The sequence below is a fragment of the Panthera onca genome, chromosome B2, assembly GCF_046562875.1.
Source record: "Panthera onca isolate mPanOnc1 chromosome B2, mPanOnc1 haplotype 2, whole genome shotgun sequence".
NCBI classification, from domain to species: domain Eukaryota; kingdom Metazoa; phylum Chordata; class Mammalia; order Carnivora; family Felidae; genus Panthera; species Panthera onca.
In genome coordinates this window covers 41,274,428-41,300,810 of record NC_138343.1, presented here as the reverse complement: position 1 = coordinate 41,300,810, position 26,383 = coordinate 41,274,428, and the positions used below count along the sequence as shown (strand labels likewise).

At 53.0% G+C, this 26,383-nt stretch overlaps 1 protein-coding gene across 16 annotated transcripts; it reads right to left on the bottom strand.

Annotated features, from left to right (window-relative positions):
- Positions 1 to 448: 448 nt before the first annotated feature.
- On the bottom strand, positions 449 to 24,644 carry TJAP1 (tight junction associated protein 1). Of its 16 annotated transcripts, XM_078446915.2 has the most exons (13): positions 24,556 to 24,636; positions 23,947 to 24,042; positions 15,037 to 15,147; positions 14,816 to 14,944; positions 7,870 to 7,967; positions 7,012 to 7,137; positions 5,380 to 5,408; positions 4,478 to 4,639; positions 4,197 to 4,263; positions 3,933 to 3,962; positions 3,105 to 3,212; positions 2,920 to 3,003; positions 449 to 2,162 (listed from the first exon to the last, which is right to left on the bottom strand). In XM_078446915.2, the coding sequence occupies exons 6-13, from the start codon at positions 7,108 to 7,110 to the stop codon at positions 1,065 to 1,067; spliced, it is 1,677 nt and encodes a 558-aa protein (XP_078303041.2). In that variant the 5' UTR covers positions 7,111 to 7,137; positions 7,870 to 7,967; positions 14,816 to 14,944; positions 15,037 to 15,147; positions 23,947 to 24,042; positions 24,556 to 24,636; the 3' UTR covers positions 449 to 1,064. The 16 variants fall into 16 exon arrangements, with proteins under 16 accessions (XP_078303041.2, XP_078303047.2, XP_078303039.2 ...); XM_078446921.2 differs by lacking the exon at positions 14,816 to 14,944; XM_078446913.2 differs by lacking the exon at positions 15,037 to 15,147.
- Between the last annotated feature and the right edge of the window lie 1,739 nt (positions 24,645 to 26,383).

Here is a 26,383-nt window from a genome sequence, read left to right as displayed (position 1 = left end):
CCTGGTGTGTGGCTGTGGTCCCTGGGGGGCTGGCAGTAGGGGAGGAATTGGAACTATTAGACACTAGGGGGCAGTGCCACCCCACAGCCCAAGTTCCAGGCAGCATCCACTGGCCCCAAATATCTAACAGGTCAGGCTCAGGTCTCGGACTTCTAGGACCTGGGGTCCTGGGGCAACACCTTACACAGGCCCCCGTAAGAATCGGAACTGAGGTAAAGAGCCCGCTTCCACAGGTGGGCTGGACCCTACCTAACTCAAGGGGAGACTCAGGGGCCCTGCCAAGGTCACTTGAGGTGCACCTTCTCTCACTGCCTGACGCTCTGTGGCCACGGACATCCCAAGCAGAGAAGGGCAGGGGAGACTCACTAGCAAAGAGCAGAATTTGACTAGAACTGGGAAGGCTCAAGAATGGCACCAGGAAAATCATTAAGAGACAAATTGGGCCATATCAGTAAAATAGTTTTAATTTTAAAATAGTCATCGATGTGAAAACTTCCCAAAGCTGGGAGTAACAGTCTAGAGCCAAGGTCGGGAGGGGGCCAGGCCTCACCTAGAGCCCAGCTTGAGGCCCCTGAATCCCTCCCTCTCCTCCCTTCCAGAGGGAGGATGGACACAGCTGAGGCGAGCCCTGAGTGAGTCCTCTCCCTCATCCCCCAAGGGCCCCTTGAAGGCAACAGCTCGTGCAGAGGACTTGAGGGGAGAGGAAAACAGGCAGAAAATAGAAATTAGAGGTTAATCGTCCCCGACGACGTCCCCCTCCCGACCCCGGGTGGGGGGAACCACAAAAAATAAAACTTGCGGGTATGAAAGGGGGATGGAAGATGAACACTGATACGATAGACCCCTCTGCGGCCCAGAACAGCCCAACTTGGGCCAACCGGAAGAAAGGTCTTGGGCCCCAGCTGCATGTTACCCTTGGGGAATAAATATTCCAAGAAAAGGGAAAAGCCATGAGACAAGCTGGTGCCAGTCACAGGCAGCGCAGCTACAAGGCCTGGCGTGGCCCACCTGACACCACCGCACAGGGAGCAGAGCAGCAGGGGCAGGAGGGCGATGGGGGGGCCCTAGTTGAGCAGGTTGCCCTGCTCTTGGGCCTGGGTCAGGCTGTCCTTGCGGTGAAGGTGGTGCACCCCCATCCTCTTGGGGCTGCGCTGGGGACGGCTGGAGCTGGGGAGTGCCCAGGCCCTGCCGTCAGTGTGGGAAGTGACAGGCCCCTGATCTGTGCCATTATCACCGGGCAGCAGACTCTGGCGTTCTTCCTCAGGGCTGATGGGCAGGTTCAGCTCTTCTTCCTCCTCCCTGGGAAGGCCAGAATCAGCTTCTGTTGGCAGCAAAAGCCCACTCTCACCAGGTGGGGAAGAAGGTGCCAGAACCTCCTCATCTCTGTCAGCGGGGCTAAGAGCAAAGTGGCGCTGCAGGTCAGGGAGGGCATCACGTCCAAAGGCTGTGCGCTGGGCCACGGCGGCCGGGGGTGGAGTGCGGTCCACAAATGCCCGCTGCCAGCTGGCTAGCAGGTCCTCCTCAGAGCTGGCAGAGCTGGCCGGGGCACTGAGTGCTGGCGGGACAAGGCTGGGCTCGTGGCGGGGGGAGGTCTGGGCTGAGGCAGGGCTGCTGGGCACTGGGCTGGGGCGGGCCCGCTCACCGCCCTCCTCCACCAGGCTCAGGGAAATGGCCTGGCGGGTGGCATAAGTGCAGTTGGGCAGGGGGCTGTTGCGGGGGATTCGCACCTTATCCTCAGAGAACTCGATTACCTTGCGGCCAGGATACAGCGGGTGTGGTGGAGATGGGGTGGGGTAGGGGCTCAGCTTCTCAAAGGCTGGCAGGGGCAACTCCTCCTCTGGGGAGCCCCCAGCAGTGCCCAGGGAGCGACATTCCCCATTGGGTTGTGAGGTGGGGCTGCCAGGGGCTGGGGGACTGGCTGGGTCACCCGGGCCCCCCCCACTCATGTCCACGTGCACAAAGACATCCTCGGCCAAGGGGCGCCCGGCACTGCCTGACTGGGCTGAGTTGAGCAGTAGAGACTCTGGCTTCTCTAATACCCGGGCAATGACCGAGGTGGGTACCACAGCCCCTGGCATCAGGCTAGGGGCAGGGCCCGGGCTGGCAGCCTCTTGACCACTGTGCAGATGTTTCCGAACCATGTCCTGTAGCTCACAGGGCAGCTGGGGAAAAAGAGTGGGAGAAGGGAAGAGAGACATGAACGATCCCAACCTCAGAGCAAAAATAACGACCGGCACGTATAAGCACCACTGCGTGCTCAGCACTGTGATCTTCCGGCCCCCCGGCATGCCAGGGTATAGCCTCATTTCACAAATAAACTGAGGCTCCGCATGGGTGAAGTAACTTGCAGCTTTTGATGAACACAGCCAGCATCTGATCCCAGAACTGGTGCTAAGGCCCACATGCCCTCAAACGTCCATCTCCCTGCATCTCAGCAGTGGCTTCCGCCCAAACCAGACAAGTTTGAGGACGTGTACTGGCCAGCAGCCTCACGAGTCCCTCCACTCCTTCTACAGACCCTATCAACCTCGGGCCTGAAGCTCTGGAGTCTAGAGCTTGCCCCTTGGGGTAAAGGGATCAGCTGGGCCCCATCCTCTCTCAATATTCTTATGACTGATACCCTGGCCAACCCCACCTTCCTGCATGGGATCCCGAAATTGAGTGCCTCTCTCCCTGCCTCTGTTCCAGAAATACCAGCAGGGCCAGCCCCCAGTCCCAGTGACTATCTCTTGACAGCACACGGAACACCGACCAGTGGCAGAGTTGACTGGCTTGAGAGGAGCCATGCAGGCAAGGGCAGGGCAAAGCAGAAAGGAGGAGTCAAGGCAGGAGGATAGAGGGAGGTGTGAAAACTCAAGTCAGAGGAGTCCTGAGAAGGCAGGACTAGCGCTGGCAGGGGGGTGGGGGGGTTCTGCTCACATCGGCGAACTTGTGGTTGCGGAAGTGGGACTTGTTGCACTTGAGGAGCTGCACAGCCAGGTTGCAGTCCAGCCGGTACCGCTCCTACAGGTACAGGCAAGGGTCAGAGGCCGGCCCCGCCCCAGGCAAGCAGGGCCTAGGCCAGGGCAAAGCCAGGGACACGGGAGGGGTTCCCCCTGCCATACATTGAGCTCCTCCAGCTTGTTGATGGTGTTCTTGGCGTCCAGCAGCTTGTTGGTCAGCTCCACGATCTCCCAGTCCAGCGTCTTCCTGTCCATCTCCGCTTTCTTGATCTGAGGCACAAAACGTGTGTGAACCCCGCCCTCACCCCAGCCGGCCTTCCTCCCCTCCACTTCCTCCCGGCCCAGAGACACAGGAAGCCACAGGTGCTGGGGCAGCCAAGGCGGACGAAGTAGACAGACGATGGACAGACAGAAGAAGACCAGCCACCTCTCCTGTTCTCCGGGCTGGCTGTGGGGTAGGGGCTTTCTGGATATAACCTGCTGCCACCTGGGCCCAGGACAGAGGCAAGAGCTGCCCCTCAAGGGGCTCTACACAGGAGGCAAAGCAGCTGGACTAGAGAAGTAAGTGTGCAAACCCAGGGACTGAAGCCTACGTGTGGAGCTGCTTCCAGGCTCAGGCCAGGAAGAGGGAGGGGTGGGGCTGGGAGGCAGCTGGGGGCGCCTGTGAGATTATCTAGTTGAGCCAGGAGGGAGCGGCAGGCTCAGCAGCGGCCTTCTGATCTTCAGTTCAGGGACTGGCTCTACGGCCCTCCCTCCCCCCTCAATGGCTTGGGCTTGTTGCCACTGCAGCGGAGAAGCTGTGAGTGTTCAGTGGTGACATCAACCGGTTCCACTGCCAGAGCCAAGCAGGGAGTCACTGTACCGAATGGGCCTCACGTAAGGGAGAGGAAAGCAGTGGGCAGAGGGACAGGGAAGGGGCCCCGGCAACCCCAGAGCTCATCTGAGGAGAAGGCCAGGGCAAGGGAGAAAACACACAAACTCAGACGCAACTGCAAAGATCCAGCTGTGGCTAAGAGAGGCCTGACAGGAGAGGGCGGCGGCGGCGGCGGCAGCATGAGGGGAAGACGGGAGAGAAGAGAAACAGTGTGAGCACTAAGACAGTCCTGACGCGCACAGCACACTGCGGTCCCCTCCCCGCCGCCGCCCCAGCCCCTTCCCCAAGCCCCAGTGGCATTCCCCCAGCAAGTCCCAGCCCCCTGCTCTGCTATGAGCACAGTGCCAGCGAAACCGCACCCCCAACCCCGGACAGATTACCAGTGTGTGCAGCTTGTCCTCCAACTCCTGGTTGGTCCTCTGGGAAGCCGTGTAGCTGTTCTGAAGCCTGTGGAGGAACATGAGGCAGACCCCTGGGTCAAGATCTGCTCTTCAGACCCTGCTCGCTCAGCCCCTCCTTGATAGGGGACCTTGGGCAGGCTGTTCTCCCCGAACCGCAGTTTCCCCATCAGAATCAGATGATCTCAGAGGCCTCTTCCAGCTAAAATCCTATAAATGGTGGGGGCTGCATGCAGGTGTGTCCTGGCCCCTCCTTTCCACACCTGCGGAATTTGTCCTTAAATTTGTCCAGCTCCTCGCGGCTCTGGCCCAGCTCCAGCTCCAAGCAGTCCTGCCCGATCTCCAGCTCGCGCTCCAGGGCCTCGGTGCGCCTGGTGGCTGAGGCCAGGCGCCGGCGGAGCTCCTCGTTCTCCTGCTGCAACAGCCTGGCGGGGTGAGGGGGCAAGGGCAGAGGAGCATCAGAGGTAGACGGACCAGCCCTGGAACCCCAGCCTGGACTCAGGAAGGAAGGAGTAGGGATGACATGAGCACAGGCAACTGGGGACAGGGGACTCCTTGAGACTGAGCCTGAGTCTGGGGCAGCATATCCCATAGGCCTGCTGGCCCTGAGAACACAGCCTGGCTTGGGGGCAGGGGCGGGAAGCAGAGGGGATGGTAGAATCCACTCCCACCCGGAAGAAGAATGAGAAGACAGAATTGGTGTGAGGCGTGAAAGTTCCCAGTCTGTCTCTGGTTACAGCCCAAGCCAGCCGGCCACCAAGCCCTCCAGCTCCAGTTTCCCCACTGCACAATCAGGCTACTCCATTATTAATCTCCTGGAAATCCAGCCCAGCACTGCCCTCCTCTCCAAAGGCCTCACGTGGCTGACAGAAAAGGCTGCAGGGAGGCAGCTGGCACAAGAGAGCCAGGAGCTGGGGAAAGGCTCTTTGGCAAGAGCAGGCCCCCAGAGCACCTTGGTTCCAGGTTCTCTTGGAGCCATGGAACAAAAACTCTTTCCGGAAGGAATATCCATATCCAGCCTCCTCTCAGAGCCCATAAAGGCTCCACACCAACCTTTTCTTCTACCTAATCCAGTGAAACCCCGACTATACCAACAGCCTTGCCTGGCGCTAAGAGGGAAGTGCTGAGGCAAAGCAGGGCAGGCTCTCAGGCAGCAGATACTCACTTCATCCTCTCTGCATCGGTCAGGGGCTCCTGTGCACAAAAGAACAGAAGCCTGAGGCTCAGCCCTAGACCACTGACCCACCCTGCTTGCCCATCCTCCAAAGAGACCTGGAAAGGGCCATGTCTAAAGCCCAAACAATCTCACAAAGTGGGCCCTGTAGAGATGGAGGCAATCCGGTATCACCTGGATGAGCCTAGACTACTCTCTGCCATGCCAATGAGAAGGTTCAAGAACCCCTTCCGACCTTCACCCTTACCCACACCACTTCCAACCCCCCTCATAACTTTAGAGCAGGCTGCAAATGAGTCCTGGTACCCACGCCACATCTCCCAGGGATAAAGAGAGCCTCTCAACTGTTCACTGGGCTCCCTGTGGGCCCTACAGGCATGGCAGAGACATTCCAGAGAAGTGAAGAAGTCAGGCAAGCTACACTAGGGTTCTGAGCTCTAACAAAGCCCTCTTGGCCCTGGAGGAAGTGGGGGCAGAATCAGGCCCTTACAGAGGCCCCAGAGGAACAAGTACATAGATGAAGGACAGCCTTTGGGCCAAGCCTGACTGAGAGGAATAAAGAGTCTCATCCTTATCCGGCTTTTTACCTCCTGCCCCATCCTCCCCAAGCCCCCACACTGGTTACGGCCCAAGAGCCAGAGCTCAGCCAGCCACAGAGTAGGGAAATGTCAAGCAGCCCACTCTAAATGGAGCTGACTGCCGCAGAATGCCAGTCCCAGGCAGGAAAATGAGGGGGTGGCCCAGACCATGGACTTTGAAGCTAATGACACCTGGATCTGATCCTATTCTGCCACACTCTGCTTACATTAGCCTTGCTGAGCCTCAACGTCCTCATCCACAAAACCAAGGGAATGCCCACTGGGTGGCATCTAGCACAATACCTGGCCTTTTTATTTAATGTTCCCTGAACTGAAAACAGGCAAGTCACAGCATTCCTGACCTGAATCTGACCAAAGCAGGCCATGGTACGCCTGATGTATGCATGTGTGATGATCTCTCAAGTTCTGTGAATGTGCTCAACATGCTGCAACAGGGTAGAAACACAGTAGCAAGGGACCTACACTGCAAGCTCCTTTCCTCCTGAGAGTAAGCTGAATGAGGGAGGCCTATTTGGACAATGTTTTACAGTTGCCTGAAGAAGGCCTCCTAAGAACCTAACAACAGTTCCTGGCTGGGAGCATGTATTTAACAAATGTTGGCCAAACAAGGCAAAGCTGGAGGAAGGGCCAGGACTTCCGGGGGCAGCAAAGAACAGCTGGTCTGTGGGGAAGAAGCCGGAGCACAACCTCCTCCACAGAGACCCAGCCTCCAGCAAGTTAGGACCCCTCAGTCCCGTGGGCTGCCTCTTGCAGGAAGAATGATACTGGCTGGGATCATTTCTCTTGAGCCATGAAGACTCTGGGTTCCCTGACATGTGGACATGTACTCACAGCTGTCCCCTATAAGCCTACATTGCCCCCACCAGCAGTGCTGCAGCTAGGAGACCCCAAACATGTATCAGCAATGCCACACCCACACCCCAACTTGGGGGACTAGAATCTCCTCAGGTGGGAGAAGTCAATCAGACACCCAGCCTCAAGGGCCTGCATCTGGCAGCCAGGGCAGGAGTACCAGTCTTCTGACCTCCTGCTCCAGCCGGGATCCAGGAACCTCCAGCCGCAACTCCCGATGCTCAGGTGGGGCCTTACGGTACGGTTTCTTAGCAGGGGCTGCGCTGGTCATCCTGGGAGGTGAGGGCTCCTCAACCTGCTGAGGGGAAGCAAGGGAGGGGAAGGCTCAGAGACATGGGCAAGAGGCCCCCAGACTGAGGAAAAAAGGACAGTAAAAGGGACATGTGTAGGAGCCACCAGGCAGGCAGACAGGCCTGGGCCATTGCCGGGATCATTAGAAACCTGGACTTTGGTATCTCAATGCCCAAGGGTCAGGGGAGTGCTGGAGGCGACAAGGGCCCAATGCGCCAGGTGGGTGTGAAAGGCAGGGCCTAGGTTCTGGGCACCAGGAAGAGCGGATTATGGTCTAGGAGTGGGACAGTATATCTAAGAATGGCCCACCACTCACCTTTGTGGGCTTATAAAAAAATGCCTCAGAGGGAAAAACTGTTCCCTATGAATCGGTTTCCCCAACTATAAACTGGGGATGAGGAGAGCACCAATTTCATAGACCTTCTGTGAAGATTACATAAACCACTAACCTTTTTTACAGTTACCTGGCATTTAGGAAACATTCGTGTTAGCTCAAAAAAACCAAACCAAAACACACCAGTAACCAGAAACTGAGGGTTTGAGGGTGCTCCTCCAACCCAGTTTCCTTGGTGGGGTCTCTAAGCTTGTAAGCCCTGAAGGCCAATCCTCTCTGGCCTCCACCGTTCTCTTTTCACCAGCCCCCACCAAGAGAGGCCACCTACCTGCCCCCTTACCTGCCAGCCTCCCGGAAAGGGAGCCCTGGGGGTGGGGGTGGGGAGCAGGTCTCACAGGGACATACCGTCTGATCGTCGGCAGCTCTCTCTGTTCCGCTGTCCCAGAGTTAGCCCTCGGCTCTCTGCATCCCACGGCCCCTCCACTTCCTCTAGCCAACAGCTCCTGAAACCGGAGAAGAGAAGAAAGTGGAAACCAGGTGTCAGCTGCGTGTCTGTCAGGGCCACGGACTGACCTACCCAGTCCAGGACTTGGAAGGCCCCCCAGGAAGAGCCAGGCAGAAAAGTCATGGACCAGGGGTTCTGGAAAAAGGAGAGGAAGCGGGAGAGGACTGGAAGCACTGGGCTCCTTTCCCCGTGAAAGCGCTGTCACAGGCCCACACAAGACACATGTGTGTCTTGTATGTGCTCGTGGTCTCTGCTGACCATATGCCTGATTTGGGAATAGGTCTGGCCCTGTTCTGTCCCTATCCTACCCCACACCTGTCCTGTTCATCTCTCAGGCTTCTCAGAGTCTGGAAACTAAGAGATTTGGGGAGCATGGCTTGCAGAAGAGAACACCAGGAAAAAGCCTAGCAGAGACCAAGAAGATGTGGGGAAAACTTCCTAGCAATGTTCCCAGGAGCCCAAAGACTGCTTCTGTGTGTAACAGTGGTAAACAGACTTTGCAACTAGGGAGGGGAGGTCGAGGAGAAAAACTTCTGAAAAAGCAGCAGAGCAATGATTGAGCGATCTCAACGGGGGAGATTTTGGTGTCCCACACCCCCTCTCACGTGCCCCCTCCCCCTCCCAGATACCTGGCAATGTCTGAATGGCTGTCACAACGGTGGGGGTGCTAATGGCATCTAGTGGGTAGAGGCCAGGGATGCTGCTAAACATCCGGTAACACAAAGAACAACCCCCCATGATGAAGAATTCTCAGCACACAGGGTTGACAGTGCCCAGGCTGAGAAGCTCTGGGGCAGAAAGCCCAACTCTGGGGAGCTGAGACACAGGGCTCCAGGCTATGCTGCTTCTGACACACTGTGTGGCCCCAGCTAAGTCCCTCACTGGTTTCTCTTCCACACAGAGGTGGCTAGACTGAGTGACCCGTGAGGTCCTGTCCAGGTTCGTGGGAGCGTTGAGCTGAGCCCTGCGCCTACCTGTAATAAGCGGGGCCACAGCACGGGGGCAGCAGCCACCACAGGGACCAACGGAGGCAGTAACCTCAGGTGGCCTTCTGGGCATAAACAATCTTCCCGCCACCATTCACATAAATAGAGCTGGGGGCTGAGGGAAGCCTTGCGGGCTAAAGCATGTGTTCCTGCTGTCGGGACATGCCCTGGCCCCAACTCCTGTCACATTCCAACAGAGCCCGAGGCAGGAAGAACAGTGGGGGTAGGGAGGGCGGGGAAGCAGGAGTGGCCTCCCTCCTCTGTCTGGGCAGCCTGGTCTCTCCCTTGGGGTTCTGGGGGGAGCTGGGGCATGGCAGCAGGCACGAGCCGCCAACCTCCACCCCTTTGATGGTGAGGCGGACATGTCCCCACAGGGCACAAGCAGCGTGCTGTGTCGGGCTGACTCCCTGCACAGGAATCCGGGCGGGCCCAAAAGGACAGCACATTCCTGGGGTGTGGGGGAGCAAACAAGACACCCCCGCAGGTTCCCTGGGGCCCCTCCTGAGGGCCCCAGGGTGGGAGCTCCTATGGCCTGAGGGAGAGGCCCAGAAAGTCGCAAGCCATCCTGGATACCTGGGTGCTGATACTCAGGGAGCGTAAGTGTGGGGGACATGAGTTAGAAAAGGACAGCCAGAAACACAGAGTAAGAGATACAATAGCCAAGAACCTCTGCAAAATCCAGGGAGGGAGACTCTAGAGTTGGGCCTGCTCCCTTCCTCATCTGCATCCCCATCAGCTGCAGGCCACGTTGTGGGCCCCCTCGATTCTCAGCCTCTTCTTTTCTTCCTTAGCCCTATTCATACCAATACCCACACTGGCCTCTAGGCACCAGGACACCTGACTGGGTGGCAGGCGGGCAGGCAGGAAGCAAACTGACGCACTCATGTATCTGGGGATCTTCCCTGGACGGAGGGAGGCCTTCACTCCACAGCCCACAAGCCCTAGCTCTACTTGTCACACATCCTGCCTCATCTTGACCTCAAGTCCCCACTCCGGGGCCCCACAGCACACACTCCCAGGGCTTTCCCAGCTGGATAACCTGGCTTGCTGAGGGAACAGACAGTGTGGAAGTGGCTGGCAGGGAGACAGGGAGCACCGCAATCACCCATGCTCCAGGATGAGTGGTGCCAGCGATGGCAGGCAGTTCTCTCTCCCGGCCAGAGCCTGCTCTCTCCATACACAGCAGAGCCACAAGAAAGGGAGCCACTCCCAACTGGGGAAGCAGAAGGCAATGCCCACCAGGGAAACAGTCTGCTAGGGAGCCTGCAGTGTCCCAAACACAAGCCCATGAAGGAGAGTCTGTCTCACTCCCTGCCCCATGTCCATAAATACCAGTAGGGGGTAGGGGTGGGGGTGGGACGATTCCATCAATGAACAGGAACGCAACAGGGCTGACAGGCCACTGTCCTTGACTGAAGTGTGGCAGGGAAGGACAGACCCTAGAGTGAGAGCAACGCCAGGTGCACTGGAGAACAAAGCAAGAAGCAGCTGGACACCAGGCTCACAGCCAGGGGAAGATAAAAGGTGGGCTGCAAGACAGCAGGGCAGTCCCACCAGGAAGACCCAGCTACCGGTCTCGGCCTCCAGTGGTCACATCTCCTTCACCCAAAGATTCCCATCTTGCCTTGGAGTGTTTTAGCCCAAACAGGATTTGTCAAGAAGAGGAAGTCCCCAGGGAAAGTAGCCAGATAACTCGGAATGAGATATGGGCCACCATAAGCAAGCAAGCAAGCAGCCTTTGGGGTCTCTTGGCCTCTGGCTGCTGGGCTGGTTCCAGGGCACCTCCAAGAAAATGGTCTTTTGGAAAGTCTAGAAACTGACTGAGAAGAATCCCACTCCCAACCCTCACCCCAAACCACCTGAGCTTCAAAGAACTGGGGGCAGAGGACTCAGGACGTAGGGCTACCAGGTCATGGGCTGGGTTTGCACTACAAGAACAGCTGTGCACCAGGAGAAAGGCTGAGGCCTAGGTTAAAACCTCTGGCTGACCCAGTGTGGTCTGGGGCTCCTCTGGCACTGCTGAGGGAGACACCCACAGCAGCAGTGGGAAGGGAAAGCTGCTCTCCTCATACCCCGGCTCCGCCTAGCCCTGCCTAGCCCCGCCTTCCCCTTCCTCCTCTGCATAGCATTCATTCTTCACTCACTCAACTCAGTTCAGATAGACTCAGCCTGGCTCTGCTGGAGTGGAAAGGGGGGTGGATAGCTTCCTAATTGCCATGTTGCAATCTGCCAGTCAGTGCGGCCGCCTGTTGCCGCCTGCCCTGTGTTAAATACCTTCTCACTGATTACAGCCCATGGGGCACGATTAGCTGCCTCCTGAGAACAAAGTCTACTTTCATTAGAAATAGGACTCAGCACGCACAGCAAACCTGCACTGTGAACCCACTGAACAGCTGAGCAGAGAGCGTAGTCAGGGGCAGATATAAGGAGAAACATGTGCCAGACTCTGGCTGAGCGGTATCCTTTAATCCAAGGACAAAAAAATCTGCCAAGCATCACTCTTTAAGTCAGGAGATGGGACTCACACCTGTGCCCTTTCATGGGTAAGTGCCCATATGTGACCTGGGCTTCCACCATGGTTAGGAGTCACCGCTGCTGGAGATGGGAGTAGGATAAGGAAAAACCTTTAGCATCCTGATTTTCTCCAAACCATATCCTTACTCCACTCTCTGCCAACACCCAGAGTAGGCAACAGCAAGAAGGTTGAAGCCCAAGAGCCAAAGACGCCCTCTCACTTCCTTCCGCCATCCTTTCTGCGGGTCTGCCCAGGGCAAAGTCAAAGGTGCAGGAGAGGAAGGGAGGTCCGAGCACCCAGCTTTCTCCCTACTGAGGGAGACGGGAGTGAAACCAAAATGGGTGGGGCTCTTTGGCTTTTCAAACTTGAGCCTGCCCCCATGGACATCTCATCCAGCTCCCCCAAGTTCTGCACTGCTACCTCCCTCCACCCTCCCCAGTTCACTTGCCCTGCCCTTGAGAGACCAACCGCCTCCCCTGCTCCCCACATCACCCACACTCTCTGTAAGAAATTATGGCCCCAACAGTTCATCTGGGCTCAGACCATTTCCTAACCTACTGATACTCCTTTCTACTCACAGCTGTCACTGACTCAAGCAAATGAGGGACCATCAGAGAGAGGCCACACAACACCACTAAAAACATTAAAATTCTTCTTCATAATTCACCTGAAGAAGTCAAACAGAATCACTCATTAGCAATCACTACTGCTTTTAATTTTTTTTTTTTTTTCAACGTTTTTTATTTATTTTGGGGACAGAGAGAGACAGAGCATGAACGGGGGAGGGGCAGAGAGAGAGGGAGACACAGAATCGGAAACAGGCTCCAGGCTCCGAGCCATCAGCCCAGAGCCTGACGCGGGGCTCGAACTCACAGACTGCGAGATCGTGACCTGGCTGAAGTCGGACGCTTAACCGACTGCGCCACCCAGGCGCCCCAGCAATCACTACTGCTTTTAGAATAAAAGGAAACTGGCCCTTTTCCAGAACACTCAGCTGTGTTCTATACTGCCTTAATTCCCATGGAACCCAGCAGGATACAAATAAGTAATAAAAATAAACACAGGACCTTCCTAAAGCCCCTCATCAATGGCTACAACATGAATGTCTGATCACACAGGGACTAGTGTCTCCTCCGTAGGAATCGCCCTCAGCTATAAGCCCTGGATATAGAGTCTCTGAACTCTGTAGGCCTGGAGGAAACTGCACCTCTGGAGGCAGGACACACTCCAGCCATACAAGTCTGGCTGCTTCTCGAGCCTCTGAAATTCAGGGTCTGCATCCAACTGAGGCCCAAGAAACACAAACCCCCACCTGCAAGGGTCAGCCCTGTAGCCAGGTGACTGAGCAGAGGCCCTGGGGATTGCTCGCAAGGGCTCTCCCACCCCATTAACACAGCCCCTCCCGACTTTGGCTGTCAGTCCCTCAGATCCCACCAAAGCTGGCTGGGTTCAGCCCTCTCCACATTGACCCCTGGGTGCCCCTCCTGCTTGCTACCAGCCCCCAGTTTCCGGCATGCAGCTGTTCCTGAGGTACATGAGCAAAGCCCTCAGCAATCCTGGGCGCGTGGCAGGCAAGCAGCCAGCAGAGCATGGGGTGGGGCCTGGGCAGGCTCCGCTCTGGGCCGATGACTAGGCTGGGAGATGCCAGTCTGTGCCCAGACCAGCCCTGCTGCCCCTCCAACAGCCATGCCTGCCACCTTTCTGGGCAAGTACAACCTCACCCTCTTGGGACAAGCTGCCTGCAGCCCTGACCTGGCCCTCTGCCTGCTCTAAGCAGAATCGACAGACAGGTTTTTAAAAACCAAAATGGGTGGGAATTATTCTGCCCCAGAGTAATCCTGAGGACTCCAAACTACTGCCGGGGACCTGTAAAGAGCTCACCTGGCTCCCACCTGAGTAAATACCTCAAGTCTATCCAGCTGGTCTCTCATTCAAGCAAACACCTGACAGAACAAAGGGGCTGAAGACAACAGTTGATGATGATCCAAGCAACCTCCCCTAAATAAAGGGAAGGCCAAAAAGTCCCCAAGATCAACCAGCACTTGACAGCAGTCCCCAAGCCCTCACCTCAGGAAAGGCAATGTAAGGGGTGGTCCTGAACCAGCCTTCCACTCCAGGCCCCTTTTGTTTTCCCGGTCAGCCCAGCCACCAGGCACCCCTCCAGCTTGCTCCTCCCTACTCAGGGTCCCTACACATCTGTGCAACACCTATACCCTCTCCCGTTTACACATTCCCACCTCATACTCACAGGAAGCTCCCTGCTTCTCCCTCCTGAGCCAAGGGAAACAGAACCTACCCAGAGGGCCTTCGGATCCCAAGTTCCCCCACCCAGTTTACCCCGTACTGCTCTGCCTCCAGAGGCTGCAGCCAGAGAGCCCATCTAAGGAGCTACCTGTGCAGAACACCAGAGACCCCCGAGCACTCAGTCTTCCTGCTATCCCCAGAGCCCCCTTCTTTCCAAACCTGGAAGGCAATCTGGTGGGAACTCCCCCATGGCAAGCTGTTCACCAGTCTCCCAGCCTGAGGCCAAGGCTTCTCCCAGGCCCACTGTGGAGTCCAAAGCCAGGTCCCGCCCGTCGTGGCTAAGGCGCCCTTCCAGCCCTTCTTGGCTAAAGTCCACCTGAAGTTCCACATGTGAAAGGCAGTGGGGAGCCTGACTCCACCCACTCTACCTGCCGGAGCAACGGACACCACGAGCTACATCTCAGGTGGGTACCTGGTTCTGGGCTCCAGCTTTTAGTCCTAAGTAGCTTCACTCAAGGCCCCGGGAATTTCCCACAGCCAGACCGCGGTTTTCCTCAACAACAACCTTAAGGAGAACCTTGCAACTGACCCTAAATTATTATCCCGGGGTGAGACTAATGGGGACACCATTCAATCTTCCCCTTTTGACAAAGGGAAGCAACTATCCAGTCGAGAAGAAAATCCCCCTCCCACTCTAGCTCCATCTATCTCTGAGGTGTGAAACAGAGCATGGTAACTGCACAATGTTCTCAAACTCCATAACGCTTAAAGCAGATTGAACAGAAACTCCAACCAATTGTTTTAAGGGGGAACCGGGCAACGCGGTGCTGAGGGGATCATGAGGTGGGCAGAGGCCAGCAGGCTGGCTGGCAGGTGTCTGTGCATAGGAAAGCCCCCTCCTCTGGCCTTAGAGGGAGCATGTCCCCACCCACAGCAAGGAGACTGGGAAGATGGAGGGAACCCAGCAGTAAGGACAAGAGAGCAGAGGAGGTGGCATGAGGCAAGCCAAGGGGAGGAGGCAGCCAGGCTAGGGGGAGGAGGGGTGAGAGGCACTGCTGGTGGTACCCCCAGGGCAGGTTAGCTGGCCCAGGTCAGACTCACAGGGTTAGTGTCTTCTCCCCAACCAGCCAGCTCTCCTGGTTAGCACGGTTAGCGACAGACTCATGGCAGACGCCCTCCAGGCACTCCATATAAACAGACAGCTTGGTTGAGAGCAGCCCAACTCCGGAGCTGCAAAGAGAGAGCAGAAGGAATGCCAAGCTGCGAGATGCCCGAGGGTACACACTGTGCTCTTCCGACAGGGGAAGCTCCTGCAGACTTACCACTAGAGCCTCGGGGGCTTTCTCCCATCTGAAAACCATGCCAGGTGGAAGTGCAGCATGCCCCCTGCCAACCAGGGAGTCCAGCTTGCTGACCCCAGGTAACAGGGCTCTCTGGTTGGTCAACGAAAAGAGAGGAGAGCTGTGGTGGAAGGGGGCACTGCTGCGGGAGTGGGGGTGGGGAGCTCCCCCGTCTTGCCTTTTCCCTGGACACGGCTGCCAGGCTGCACCACAGCTCTGAAAGCTGGGGTGTCAGAACAAAGCCAGCCCCAGCTGCAGCTGCCGCCCATCCCCTGCCTGTGCCAGCAGAGTCCACCCCACCACCTCCCACAGGCTCTGAGGAATGGGGCCGAGAGGGAACCGGCCCAGGGATCAGAGGCTGCAACAAGAACTGCATCGAAGGCACAATACAATGGGGCAGTGTATGACCCAGCCCGGAGCTGGGCCAGCCAGGGAAGGGGTGGCACACTGCCACCTTTCAGTTTCTGAAAGGGCCGGGGGGATGGCGCTTCCCAGGAAGCTGGCCCCAGAGGAACCCACAGAGCAAGGATACAGGCTATGCTGCAGCCAGGCTCCTCGGACTCCAACAGCGACTATTCCACCTGCTCGGAACGAGCAATGCCAGAGAGGCTAATGTTCCCATCACAGAAAGCCCAGGAAACAGCAGAAAACACCTTTCCTGAAGCCTCCAATACCATCCTAGGGGAAGGGACACACCCTGGCTTAGAGATCTCAAGGAAGATGGAGCCACAGGAGTGGAGTCCCCAAACCCCCACAAGATGTGACCCATGGAGCAGCAGGAGAGGAAAACTACAGCAAATGTATCAGCAAACACTGCCTGTGCTTATGGAGAAGGGCAGCATGTTGGCAAGAAAAAGCAGAAGGATTCCCCTTCTGTCTGGAAAGCCCCGCAGATGATGAGATGGCTCAGGGTAGAGGAGAACAGTGACCACCCTGGCGCTACTTACGGGCCTGGCCCTTCTCCCAAGCCCAAGTTAATCATTCCGAACTGCCTACTCCTCGGGCTCCCAGTATTACTCTGACAATAGCCCCGGAGCTCCAAAGGCCAAGGCCTTACCACAGAGGGGGAGATAACCATCTAGAAGAGAAGACAACTCTTCCTGTGGGCTCTGACCTCTTCCCTAGACCGGGAAGAATGCATGGCCATTGACAGGCTACCTTCAGAATCCTCACCCACAAATAAGACCAAAAAACATCAGCTGGGTCTGGCTTGATTTCAAAACACAGAGCAGCAAAACACCTAGGAAACCCAAAGGTCCAGAAATCAGTGACGCTCTCTGCATTGAAACAGAGGTTGAGAAATCAGGTAAGTTTACTCTCTTCCCGGCCACAGATAACACAAGAGCAAAGGGGAGAAACACACGGGAGACGGAAACACACGGGAGACGGAAGTGGTGAGGCCCACGCCGTGTTTACAACCATCCCGATTCCCACTCAAGGGCACTCCTGCCAGACTACTTCACCTCAGAATAAAAAACAACCCCTCAGATAACCAGGGTACCTGCTGTGGGGAGAACCCCTAGGAAAGATTCTCTACCCCTTCCAAGGAGCCAGCCCCAGAGGAAGGCCCAATGCTGGGAAGGAGGCTCCAACACAGGGCTGCTCAACGTGGAGGGGGCACCCTCCTCCTGAACTTGTTAGGTGAACAGAGCAAGCTGAAGAACAGAGCATGTACCACTATTGAGTCTTGTTTATTTTACAAAAGATACATGATAGGGAATGTCCAGAAGCACACAAAAATGATCAGAAGGATACATGATAGTTCCCCGTCTCTGGGAAAGGGAGAGAGGGTCCTTTTACTTTTTCTTTTGTATATTTGTCCATATGGTTGGTGTTTTCTACAAGGACATATATTATGCTTATGGTGAAAACACAGAATTCCTAGACAAACAGGACAAACCCCTCCATCTGCCATGTGTTTTTATTATCCTGAAAACGCTTCCCCTTCCATTATATGTCCTTTGATCCTCGTGGCCTACTGAGGCCCACAGAACAAGTGGCATTCTCCTATTCTGAAGGGAAAGGACAAGTGACTTGCCCAAGACCACAGACAGAACTGGACGAGAACCCTCTGTGTCCAATCCCAGGGCAAAGATGCCTCCTCTAGGGAGCCATAGGAAAGCCATGACAATTCTGCCCTGATGGAAACACCCTCAAAGGCTTCCGAGACTGAAGTCCCCATGGGCTTACCTGTGAAGGTGCAAAGAGGTTGAGTACCCAAAATGGTCAGCCCAGCGTTCTATCCTACCGTCAGCCGAGCGAAGTGAACCACAAGGCTAGCACCATCTAGACTGCCTCCCGCCAGGCGGCCCCGGCCCTCAGGGAGTCCCCCCTCCCACAGTTCACTGGGAAAGCACAGAAGCTCTTCACAAATAGAGTGCATGTCCTTTACAGATTCCAAGCGTTACCTCACAGACAGCCCGCACCTATGAGAGAGTACTAACAAAGAAGAGGTCCCACTCTTCCACTCATGGCCAGTCCAGGAGACTCAGCCTCTTTGAAACCGAAAAGTGCACAGCACAAGCCAGTCCTGCTGGCTCGCCCAATCTCCTCTCAAATCTGCCGAACATACGATGCAGCTTACCGGCCCTGCCAAGAAATGCCACACTGCAGTGTGCACTCCCACACGGAGCGACAAGGAGTTGAGCCCAAGGAAAACCCCATCCATCCCTCCACTTTCAGCTACTGGTCTCATTCTTTTGATTTGTCTCGGCATTAACAAGGTCGTAGTAGGTCCTGGCTGTGAGCGTGGAGCATACCTGGACAGAATGAGCAATACAGCCAGAAAAGCCAGCAACTTATGGGGCATGAAAAGGAGCTTAATGAACAACAAAAAAGATGCCAGCAGCCAGACTTTTTAGAAGATAGTGATTAGCAAGAAAATATACGGGAGCATACTTCACCTCGGCTTTTAACCTCTTCTGCTGGCTTAGGGATGTGTTATTAGACGATAAGAAGGCTAAAAAAAAAAAAAAAGAAGAATATAGGGCTGAAAAGGGAGGCAGCTGAAGCCAAGCACCTGGATGATCATTTAACCACCTTAACTTAACTCTAGAAAATAATTAGTAATGCTATTGCTAATACTATCACCTTTTGCTTATGCAGGACCTTCCTTCCTAAGAGTTCAAAGGATTTTGCCAATCGGATCCTATCTGCTTTCTGTTTCAAGAAGGAAGAACGGGTTTGGGTCACACAATAACCAAGATTGCTCAGCACCTACTGCATAGGGCCCCAAGAAAGATCTTACCCCAAGTGGAGGAGAGACAGGTTAACAGCCATTTGGATTACAGTTTGGTATGTGCTTGGAGAGCCAGAGGAGAGACTCCTGGCTGGGGCAGGGGTTCAAGGACCAGACAAGAAGGCTGCCCTCCGAAAAACTCAAACACATCTTCCTCTTCTGGACTGTAAACTCACACTAGAGCACCACCTGGCATTACACAATGAAGAGGTCTAGACTTCTGGAAACACATTCCTTTGGTGTTTGTTGGGAACTGGTGCCCTAAGAACTACCCCCATTAACTACACTAAAAACAAAAAGGCAAAAAGAATGGACAGTGAACTCCCAGCTACCAGCCCTATTTCTGGGGAACATCTAAGTTAAGCCTGTTCGGTGACACAAGATCATCAAAGCCCTAAGAAAACTAGGGCCAAGAAGTCTAGCTTCCTGAATGCCTAGATGTGTTCTATCAGCTTCACCCAATATTTTTCAATCCATAAAACACCAGGGAACATGAATCCTTAAACATCCCATCCAGTCACCCACAGACTTAACTACATTACAAATCTACCACCTACCCACCCCCACCTATATCCACTAAGGTCACTACCAATCTCACATAAACGTGATCCATCAAAGGAATCATTACAACACAAAAAATGGGGAGAAACATCAACAGTTTTGCACAGGTTTCTCATTGATGATGTCCCCAACCTCACCTTTTATTATTGCTTCATCACAAGAAAAGAGACTCTCTCAATTTTACTCCCACCTCAAAATGCTCCTGGCTACCTGGCAGAAATCAAAAGGCTGATTCTAGCTTGAATAAAACAAAGCCTTTTCTTATCCACTGTGTTTTCCAAAATGGCATTCATTTATTCAACAAATATTGAGTATCCTTCACATGACAGGCACCATGCTACATGCTCAATACTCCTACAAAAAAGATAATGTCACCCTCATTTTATACGGGACGAGACAAAGAATCCTACCAGTTAAGCAACTTGCCTGAAGTCACACAGCTGGTAAGTGCCAGAATCAAGATTTAAACCAGGTCTGCCTCCCTCCAAAATTAGACTCCTTCACACCCCTCACCCTCACCCCACAATCAGGGAGGGACCCTCCTCTACAGAGGGTCAGCTCAGTGAAAGAGGCCAACAAGCACCAGAGAAATCACCACACAACATGAGAAATGCCAGAACTGAGGCCTCTCACACAAAGTGCTGCTGGGGGTCAAGAGGAAGAAAGGAAAGCAGGAAGTCTTCTCACTGGAGGTTACACAGGAGCTGGTCTTGGGGGATGAGCAGAGTTTTAGAGACAGCATTACAGAGAGAGCAAAATGCACAAGCAAATAAGAATAAAGTAAACGGATGGCCGTGACAGGTCCAGGAGCAGTGGGAAACTTAGGAGCAATGAAGCACAGAAGTAGAGGTGACAGCTTGCAGAAGCTGGAGTCTGGGCCAGAGTATAAACAACCTTCCCGCATGCTGAGCTAGAGTGTGGACTTTATCCTAAACAAGGCAGAAACCATGGCATTTTTAAGGGAACAGAACATTGTTTTTCACAGGAAAATAATTCTCACAGCAGCTTGGAAGCTACAGGAGTGGAGAGAGTCTGCCCACCACATTTCATTCATTGTCTAAGCCCCACCGCATGGTAAAGCGCCTAGTAAGCACCACACACTATTCTAAATGGTAGAATACAATAATGAATAAGACCTAGTACCTGTGGACAGGACACTCACAGCCCTGTAAGAGTCAGACAAGTAAACAGACAATCACAATGCAGCCTAAGTGTTAAAACACAAGCACAGAGGAAAGGCAGGAGTGAGGATCCCCACACAAAGTGACACTTGTCTACAGGACAAAGAGGTAGGTAAAGGGTGGAGGGGGAGCGCATCCCAGAAAGGCCAGCATGTGGAAAGGCCCAGAAGCTAGAGAGAACAAGCTCAGAGAGCTGTTAGGAGGCTGAATCCAGGTGAGAAACAAAGACCTGGTTTACCCAGACATCCTCAGCACTCAAAATATGGAGGTGAGAAAAAGGTGGTGAAGGGATTAGATGCAAAGATTACACATGATTAAGGGGTGTGAAGAAAGTGGCTTTAAGAATGACAGAACCAGAACAGTAAAGGCAGAGAACTGGCTCCAAATCTATCAGCCTTCACACCACAGTTCATTCATTTGCGAAAATGAGACCTGAATCCTGAAAGTCTGAGGACTTCTACCAAAACACAAAGGTGTAGGGGCACCTGGGTGGCTCAGTCAGGTAAGCGTCCCACTCTTGGTTTTGACTCAGGTCATGGTCTCGTGGTTTCGTAAGTTCAAGGCGCATGTCAGACTCTGTGATGGCAGCACAGAGCCTGCTTGGGATTTTCTCTCTCTCCCTTGATCTCTGCCCCCGCCAACTTGCGCTCTCTAGGTCTCTCTCAACATAAATAAACTTAAAACACACACACAAAGCTGTACTCTATGGAGATTACACGTTTCAGCACGCTGATTGCATCACAAATTGAGATAAAGTACATTCTTCTGAGATATATGCCCCCTCAGGTAATGGTGGAGGGCAACAGACACAGACAGATACTAATTCCAAACTTCATGTGCCATAACAATAGAAAAAGGTCATCTGAGGGCTGGGTCAGAATTCCCAGAAAAAGCCCTAAGTCCTGAGCCCCCAATTACCCTGAAATCTGGTCAGACTTCAGAGCGTGCCTAGTCTGATGGCAAGTTGGAGAGTCATTTACTAAAGAAAAAGATGGGCCCTGAGGGTGTGTTAAATAGACAGGACATGACTCAGAAGGAGGGGAAGAGTGAGTCTTAAGTGCAGGGCAAAGGAAAAGCCAGTCAATCAAACCTTGGGCACACCTCTGCCCCAAGGCTACACACCAGCCACCCGCTTGGCCAAAAGGAAAGAGAGAAGCACTAGGCCAGGACCTTCCAGAACAACACAAGTTTCAGCAGAAGCACATCTGTTTTCCATTTCCCCTCAAGCTGGGGGGGAGGAGGGTGAGTATTTAAAATGCCACCTATTTTTTTCCTCTGTAGTTTGCTACCTGCTATTTTTAAAACAAAGATGACATCCAGATTGTCTATGAATTTAACACTATGGTTACTTCAACTATTCATGTCAGTAATCAAAGTCAGAAATGAGCCTTAATGTCCACACTAATACACACACACACACCCCTTTAAGGTATGCTAAGAGTGGATCCTTAGGTCAGTCTGCTCACCCAACCCAGGCCCAAGGTTTTCCAAAGGACAGTCACCAAAGCCAAATCATGAAGAGGGAGTCCAGATTTGGCTACCATGGCAAAGGGCTCCCTCACCACAGTCCCTGCACCAGTTTTTATCTCTGGGGAGAGAGCTGTGGTGAAGAGCTCAGCATCTACAACATTTTTTAAATAACTGAAAAAAGTCTACTACAATCTAATAATCGTGACAAACAAAAGATACAGATTACCACTGGGCATATTTAATACATAGTTAACTTCATACCAACCCCCCCCCCGCCCCCCTCAAAAGTTCAATTGCTGAAGCCAGACAGTCAAATCCTAGCTCTGCCCCTTACTAGCTGAGTGACCTTGAACAAATTAACCACTCTTCACCTCTATTTATTCATCTGTAAAATGGGGATAATGAAAGTATTTGCTTCATAAGGTTATAAAAATTAAATTAGTTAATACATTTAAAGCACTTCCAACAGTGCCAGACACACAGAAAGTGCTCAGTAAGCACCACTATTATTACTGTTCAAATGCAAAGATAATCCTAAAGCCTCACAACTTCAAACAGGAAATCATGGGCATTTTTAAAAAAAATTTTTTTTAACGTTTTATTTATTTTTGAGACGGGGAGAGACAGAGCATGAACAGGGGAGGGTCAGAGAGAGGGAGACACAGAATCTGAAACAGGCTCCAGGCTCTGAGCTGTCAGCCCACAGCGCGACGCGGGGCTGGAACTCACGGACCGTGAGATCATGACCTGAGCCGAAGTCGGCCGCTTAACCGACGGAGCCACCCAGGCGCCCCAAATCATGGGCATTTTAATGTCACTTTAAATAGTTTGATGAAGATGCTCTCACTACATCCAAAAGCTAAGCCCCATTTCTCTAACATCAAGACACCAGCCCAAACCAGTACGGGGCCTCCAAAGAGAGATACTAGGTTCAATCATAAAGCAGAAGTTAGTACTGAGATCTGACCAGCATAACAACAACAAATACGTATAGAGAGTCAGTCACTGTTCTAAATATATTAATGCATTTAGGTTAAGGTTGTTACCTTATGAGATGGGTACTCTTACTATCTCCATTTGATTGATGAGAAAGCTGAGGCATAGAGAACTATGCAATTTCTAAAGGTCACAGAGCTACAAGTGGCAAAGCCAGAATTTGAACTCGGCATTCTGGCTCCGGAGTCAGTGCTCTTAACCCCTAAGTGTGCTCACCACACTGTCCTTGCTGTTCAGTTTCCAAGGGGGCATCCATAAATTGTCCTCAGAGAAAGTTCCCAACCTTCTAGAGTCACAGCTAAATAACATCAGTTCGTCAGATACCTGAAGGTATTGAAGCTGACCTAGGGACAGTGATTTGGGTTGGTCTGTCTGTAGCAAGCCTCTTTTTTTGGGGGGGGGGGGGGGGTAGGGAGGGAGCAGGAGATGGTCAGTGAGGACCAAATCCTGGATCAAATGAGATCTGCTAATCTAATCATGCAGCAGATACCAGTCATGAAACAAGCTTCAGTAAGCTGTCCCCAATTCCGGCTTGGGCATACCCACAGGGCATGGAAGGGAGGACCATATTCACTGCACTTTGTGGCTCCAGACCCCTTCTTCCCTTTTCTCCAACCCCAAATCCACCATCTCTTAAGCCATGCTTAGTTTGGTTAGTGAAACTGATTTTTTTTTCTTATGTGGTTTGACAGGGAGACTACAAAGGAAGAGAAGAAAGCTACCCGAAAAGTTCTACAATCCTTTCCTTCCATCACCACACTGACCCGCTCTGTAAAGCAGCTCTCGAATATCAGGGATCTCAGGGACAGAGATTGATACAATAAATATTCCCAGAGCCTTACACCAGTCAGTTTGACCCCTTACCATAAACTAATCTGGGTTTCTTCTCCCTAATCGCAACCTGATTTTCCTTCTCCACTGACCCCACCTACCCATCAAATCCACATCCCCAAAGGAACACTAATGAGCCCTTCTTACAAAAAGAAAGATCAAAAGAAGCAGACCTGCAGCAAGAATGAATTCATGAGTTGGTGACAGACCGCAATCACACTTTTTCTCATGACTCCCCCTGCCCCCAATCTGTCACCACAAATCTCTATTTCAGGTAGGATGACAAAGTGAAGATGTGATGGGGAGACTGAAAAAGACACAGGGAGCATGTAGGAAACTGCTTGTGACAGGGATGTGTTCAAGTACTTTCAGCCTGATCTCTAGGCCCCTGACCATGTTCATTTGCACAGGTGACAGCACCCAAGGCTCAAATCTACACCCAATTCTCAAAAATCACCATACAATCTAAACAGAACACTAACTTACAGACCACAGGCAAAAGGTAACCTCTATAGAAGAGAGCCCTTTTCAGATTAAATGATTCTCAGTATCACTTTGAACTCATGCATCCTCCTTGCAGGGAGCATGCCAGCCTGTCACTGGAGGCCACCTTACCCGCTCTGGGGTTGAGCTGGGGCAAGTCGCTACCTCTTCTTCTTTCCAAGCAGGCACTGTGATTTCTTCCAGTTCCTGGGGCCCCTGAGTCTTCAGCTGAAATTGGGGCAGATGCTATAGGAACTCTGGAAAGGCTGATCTAAGTCTGGAGAAGGATCATCTGACTGGGTTTAGTTCCCTCCTTACCAAACCTGCCCAACATCCTCCAGGTCTCTCTTCTCCCCTTCCCCACTATCCTCCTCCACGGAAAAGACCTCTCTCCTACCGGCCGGGTACAGTCGGGCCTCGGCCACAAGCTCCAGGCTTCTTTCTTAACTCTTCGTTAAGAAATTCCCCTCCAATTCGTGACTGCTTCTTCAGGGCCTGCACACCTACTTCTTGTTCCCCGGCGCTAGACCGCTCCCCCAGGGCCGCCACTGGATCCTAGGCCCCCTCCCCTCCGCCCCTGTCTCCCTCTTTATTTCTCTCCGCCTCCAACCTTCCCCCATTCCATTTCCTCTTCTTAACCCCGGAGCTAGTGCCTCCTCCGCCCCTACTCCGCGCTAGTGTCCCTACGATCCCCCCCCCACTCTAGCCTCCCGGCCCAACTACTGCAACCCCACAACAAACTTTCTGCCGCTGCCCGCCGCCTTCACGCCGCCATCTTGCCGCGGGGCAGGCCGGGTAGCGGCCAAGGCCGCGGGAATCCCCACGCACTGGGCGCGGAGCGTCATCGGGGGGGTGTGGCTAGGGGCGTAGCTTCGGGATGGGGAATTAGGGCACCAGGTGAAGAGGAAAGATGGTATCTCCGGAGAGTAGGGTTTGGAGGCCAGGCGGGTGGAGAAGGAAGGAGGTGTCAAGGGTAGGGCAATAGCGGGAAGGATGAGGAAAGATTCTGCTACTAAAGAAAAAAAGAGAGAAAGAGAAAAAACACAAAAATATGGTGGAATAGTGTTAGCACTGGTTCCCCATCATCCAAAGAATGAAAGCAGCTTCTCAGTTTGCCACGCAGAGGTCCGTGTGACCCACCCTCTTCCACCTTCACCCGACTAATTTCCCACCTCTCCCAGAGACTTCAGGTTCCCAATTGTCCTGTGTTTTCAGGCCATTAAGCCCTCAAAATGTCCAAGCCCTCTCCTTCCCGTTTATAATCAGTTCTTGTGACTCCTTCAGCCCTCAACTCAAATTATCACCACCTCTAGAAAGCCTTCCCCAGGCCCCAAGACTGGATTTGGTGCTCCTTTGGCTGGGCATCTCTAGCCACTTGCGCATAACTTCATTGCAGCTACCATATGCCATAATTATTTAAAAGGTGCATCCCTCACTAAGCTGCTGCTCCTTCAGGGCAAAAACTGTGTCTGATTGTATGTTCATATTCCCTAGCAGGTGCCTGGCACACAGTAAATGCTTAATGAATAAATAGCGTGGCGTCCTCCAATGCACTAAGCATACTCAGGGCTTTTTAGGTTTGCTGTTCCCTGTGCCTGGAATGTTCTTCCTCTAGATATTACTCCCATTAGTATCTCTGTTCAAATGTTAGTGCCTTAGAGAAGCCTTCCCTGGCCACTCTACCTAAAACAGCATCCCCAGTCACTCACCCTTACCCTGCTTTAATATTTCTTTTCACAGCACTCATTATCTTTTTTTTTTTCAATATATGAAATTTATTGTCAAATTGGTTTCCATACAACACCCAGTGCTCATCCCAAAAGGTGCCCTCCTCAATACCCATCACCCACCCTCTCCTCCCTCCCACCCCCCATCAACCCTCAGTTTGTTCTCAGTTTTTAACAGTCTCCTATGCTTTGGCTCTCTCCCACTCTAACCTCTTTTTTTTTTTTTTTTTTCCTTCCCCTCCCCCATGGGTTTCTGTTAAGTTTCTCAGGATCCACATAAGAGTGAAACCATATGGTATCTGTCTTTCTCTGTATGGCTTATTTCACTTAGCATCACACTCTCCAGTTCCATCCACGTTGCTACAAAAGGCCATATTTCATTCTTTCTCATTGCCACGTAGTATTCCATTGTGTATATAAACCACAATTTCTTTATCCATTCATCAGTTGATGGACATTTAGGCTCTTTCCATAATTTGGCTATTGTTGAGAGTGCTGCTATAAACATTGGGGTACAAGTGCCCCTATGCATCAGTACTCCTGTATCCTTGGGTAAATTCCTAGCAGCACAGCACTCATTATCTGATATTTGTTTATTGACCATCTCCTGTTATAATGCGAACTCCAGAGATCTAGAACTTTTTCTCATTCATTGCTGCATCCTCAGTGTCTGAAACAATGCAAGGCAGAGTAGGTGCTTAATAAACATTTACTGAATTAATGAATAGTATGGAGATGAATGATAGAGGGATTTGGGGATATCTTGGTGGGGAGGAGGGGCTGAAAATACTACAAAATGGGGAAATGCATAGTTGGAAGTTACAGGCCTCCAGGGCCAGACT